This window comes from Gregarina niphandrodes (assembly GCF_000223845.1).
Source record: "Gregarina niphandrodes unplaced genomic scaffold scaffold00042, whole genome shotgun sequence".
Lineage (NCBI taxonomy): Eukaryota > Apicomplexa > Conoidasida > Eugregarinorida > Gregarinidae > Gregarina > Gregarina niphandrodes.
In genome coordinates this window covers 74,711-78,830 of record NW_011645810.1, presented here as the reverse complement: position 1 = coordinate 78,830, position 4,120 = coordinate 74,711, and the positions used below count along the sequence as shown (strand labels likewise).

At 50.3% G+C, this 4,120-nt stretch overlaps 2 protein-coding genes across 2 annotated transcripts; one reads left to right on the top strand and one right to left on the bottom strand.

The window, feature by feature from the left end:
* Window positions 1-619: 619 nt before the first annotated feature.
* GNI_150510 (putative transport Sec61 alpha subunit) lies at window positions 620-2,363 on the bottom strand (the record flags this gene model as incomplete). The annotated part of the gene is made up of 4 exons (XM_011134457.1): window positions 620-1,671; window positions 1,855-2,134; window positions 2,245-2,312; window positions 2,354-2,363. The coding sequence occupies 4 exons, from the start codon at window positions 2,361-2,363 to the stop codon at window positions 620-622; spliced, it is 1,410 nt and encodes a 469-aa protein (XP_011132759.1).
* Window positions 2,364-3,192: 829 nt separating this feature from the next.
* On the top strand, window positions 3,193-4,007 carry GNI_150500 (Not1 amine-terminal domain, CCR4-NOT complex component; the record flags this gene model as incomplete). Its single annotated transcript, XM_011134456.1, has 1 exon — window positions 3,193-4,007. A coding segment is annotated over one exon (815 nt), but the record flags the coding sequence as incomplete, so codon positions are not given.
* Between the last annotated feature and the right edge of the window lie 113 nt (window positions 4,008-4,120).

The window sequence follows — 4,120 nt, the reverse complement described above, 5'->3', positions numbered from 1 at the left end:
AGAACACATCACACGATACCTCCGCTCCGTCCTCAAATTCATCGGCATCACACGAGTACAATCCGTCGACTGCGTACACCTAATGCAAGATAACATACCCGAAGAAGCCAAAACAGCTTTGCGACGAAACACTCGTAACATTCCTCAAAAAACCAACCCAAGGAAGACTGATACAGGAAGGAAGACTGATACAGGAAGGAAGACTGATACAGGAAGGAAGACTGATACAGGAAGGAAGACTGATACAGGAAGGAAGACTGATACAGGAAGGAAGACTGATACAGGAAGGAAGACTGATACAGGAAAATACGCGTAATGGAACGGGATTACAGCACTTAAATAGCTAGTCTAGATAACTGTTCGCTTATCAACACACTTATGAAAACCTTAAAACAACCTCCCCAAATAGTTGCTGCTTGATTACTCCTGCAGATGCCGGCAAACGACGCCTGCAAACGACACCTGCACACGTGTGCACACACGTGTGCACACGCGTGTGGCCGCAGCTGCGATCTTTTGATCGGTGAAGAGTTATGGTTCTCATTCATTTTTTTTCCACAAAAAACACCTCCCGGTGAAAATGCCTTCAGGGTCAAAATGCTGAGGCGGGGATGGGTAGTTATATTGATATTTGTTGGAGTCGTTCTTTGGCGAGCATTTCGTAGTATTGGTAGATGATGGTGACTGCAAGAAGGATACCGGTACCACTGCCGATGGCTCCGAGGAAGTCTGCGACAATGGTGAGAGCACCAATACACATGCCTCCAAATGCAGCGGCAGTAGGTATGTATTTTTCGAGTACTCGAACGACGGCGGTTTCTCGATGTCCTTTGACGACTACGCCCTGGTCGCGAAGTTGTCTGGCAACATCTCTGGGTGAGCTGCCGCTGACTTCGATCCAGGTCTTGGAGAAAATGGCGCAAGATGCTAGGACAAAGACGATGTAGATAAAGGTGTGGAGTGGGTCTGCAACGAGGTCCTTGAAAGTTGTGGGTGGTGAGATATAGTATGCAGCACCTCCGACGGGGACGGATGAGCCTGAGCCAAAGTCGGTTTCCTGCCACTGGCCAATGAGGTTGACGATAATGTTTGACCGGAAGCGTCTGTAGAGTAATTGGGATAGGAAATATAGATTAGATACCAAGGCGGTTTGGAGGATGATAGGGATGTTCGACGTGTAGAACAATTTGATCGGGTAATTTCCAACTTGACCACCCATTTTCTGATACTTGATGGGTAAATCCACGCGGAAACCTTGGAAGTAAATTACGATACAGAACACCAATAATGTAGCCAACAAGTTGGTACAATTCGGCGCCGAAGATCTGTAAAACGCTTCCCGTAATGCACTCAACTTATTCGGCCTCGTCGCTAACAAATGAACCAACGCTATCAATGCGCCTTCAAACTCCGTTCCTTTCCCCGTATTGATCGTCGTCGGAGATAATGCACGCCAGATAATGTTCTCACAAATGTTAGTAGCGATGAACAATGAAATGCCCGGACCCATGCCGTAACCCTTGTGCATCAATTCGTCCAACAACAGCACCAAAGTACCCGCAAAGAACAACTGAGCCACAATCAAAGAACCTGTCACCAAACCCACCGGACCGTACGCTCCCGACACTACGTACGCAACGGCTTCACCCAAACAAATCAACAAGCCAAATACTAAAAAGAAAACATTACACACACGTGTGCGCTACCAACTTGTTGCAACTACCGACTATTGCAGCACGGTTGCGATTGTGCATTGAACACATGTGTGTTACATAAGTGCTTTACAGAGGTGTGCTACAGAATACAAGTGCTTTACAGAATACAACCAATTGAACTGCCCTCGTGACCGTTTACGTTTCTGAACAGTATTGAAGAGAGCTCGGTCTTCTTTGAGGGACAAGTCCACGTCAATCAGCTTCGAACCAGCCAGCAGCTGCGTTAACATGGACGCCGTAACAATCGGGGAAATACCCAGCTCCATCAGAGTCCCCTTGTTGGATGCAAGGATCACTCTAGCCCAGTAGAAGGGGTCAGAGGACTTGCTCGTTACCACTCCGAACAAAGGAATCTGGCAACATACTAGGAATATAAAAAGCGATATGACCGTCCATAATATTCGCTGCTGATAAGGCACCTGAACAAAGCCAATGTCTGTCCCCCGATCATGCAATTAATTGTTGGTAAGGGTGGCTGGATGTTAGTATAGTGGTTAGTTAATATAGTGGTGGAGATCGCTCTACTTACAGGTCGCTCTGGCGGACTAACTTCCGGTAGCAGATTTTGTATTGGCTTGAATGTATTTAGAAATCGTACTGCGAAGACATGAGATACGGGGAGTGCTGAAATCCATTACCTTTAGCCATTCTGCCGAAAAAAAAATTCTACAAGTTTTACGAGCAACAATAGCAGCTGCCCGGGGGGAGATGGGAGTGAGGGGAGTTCAGCTGTTTTAAAAACTGGGATTTATGGGAACCCATAAATCGTTTGCAAACGCGTTTGCAAGGGAGGCTCATGTCGCGAAAGCTCCAAGCTGAAGTCGACAAACTGACAAAGGAGGTGAATGTGAGCCTCGAGGGGTACGATGCCCGGTGGCAAGAGCTCCGGGAATTTAACCGATCACAGGTATCAGCCCCCTCTTGTAACAAAACCCGATAACGGACACGGAGAGAGCCCCGGGAGGCTAGCGAATCGGGATAATTCACACGAATCTTCCACACGAGTCTTCCGCAGTTTGGATATCCTCCTCCGGGGTCTGGGGCGCGCATTCCGTGGCCGCTTCGGCCCCCATTCGGTGGTATGCCCCACTTGTATTGTGCCCTCCGGTTGGTTCCTCATTTGGTACCTCACTTGGTACCGCACTTGGTGTCACACATGGTGTCACGCTTTGTACCATTTGGTACCGCACATGGTGCCCAGTTGGTCTAGCTGGTGTCCAGCCGGTCTAGCTGGTGCCTGCTCACTTGGTCTAAGTGCCCACTTGGTGTTGGTTCACACTTGCCCACTTGGTCCTGGTACCTACTTTGTCGTGTTACCCGACTTGGCACGTATCACCCTGGTGCCTGCCAGCTGGCTGGTTCCATCCATCAGCCAGTTCGAGTGGTGATCACGATGCCCAGCCTGTGGGGGTTATCTCGGATTCACATGATGGATAGGGAAAACGTGGTTTTGTTTTAGAGGGGGTTGAAGGAGCGAATGTGGGAGGAGGCACGGCGAGAACAGATCCGAGGCAAGAAGCACGCAGTGCGAACGGCGACGTTGGAGTTGTTGGACTTTAAACACGTGTGTGATTCGAAGAGTCGGATGGAGGGTGACTTGGAGGCGATGTTACGGCGATTGCATCGGTACAAGCAGCAGTTGGGTGAGTGGTTGTGCATGACGGAGTTACGACAGCAAGCAGCTGAGTTGCGAGATATCCGGAAACAGATCGAGTTGCGATATAAGAGGGGACGAGTGTTCTACTGTCGAGGTCTTTCTAGTGAGGATCATGCGGACGGTGATCTATCCTCCGAACAGGCCGAGCAATCTGAGTGGGTCAAGGGTTGTCTTGCACGGTTAAAGGATCAAATGCGCAAGTGGGAGGCTGAAGTGAGTGTGCTGAGCAATAAGAGTTCGCCGGCAGGCAAGAATTCGCCCGGTGCTCGACGGAAGACTCCAACGCCCATGGCCGAAAGCGAACGGCTCTCACGGAAGTGCCAACTCGAAGCCTTTGCCGCACTACACACAATACATCTCGAACATTTGGAAAGAGTGCTCGAAGCCATAATGAACCACGGCTACCGAATACCTTCAGACATTCTACCAGATATCAAAGACCAACTGCACCAGTACCTTGACGGAAACGACGAACTTCAATTCGTCGTCGCCGATGAACTCTACGTCAATCTGGACCTCCCCGTCTCCCTTGACCAGGACGACGACGACGAGGACGAACAGGACGACGAGGACGAACAGGACGATGAAGACGACGACGACGACGACAACGACCAGTCTACAGACTCCGACTCCCGGTCAGCCCCTCCGCGACCACCTGACTCCACCACTGGCCTCGACGAAACCACCGGCCTCGACAACCACGTCTCGCCCGCCAGCCTTACAGCTCCGGGCATCGTGGCGCCCGGCA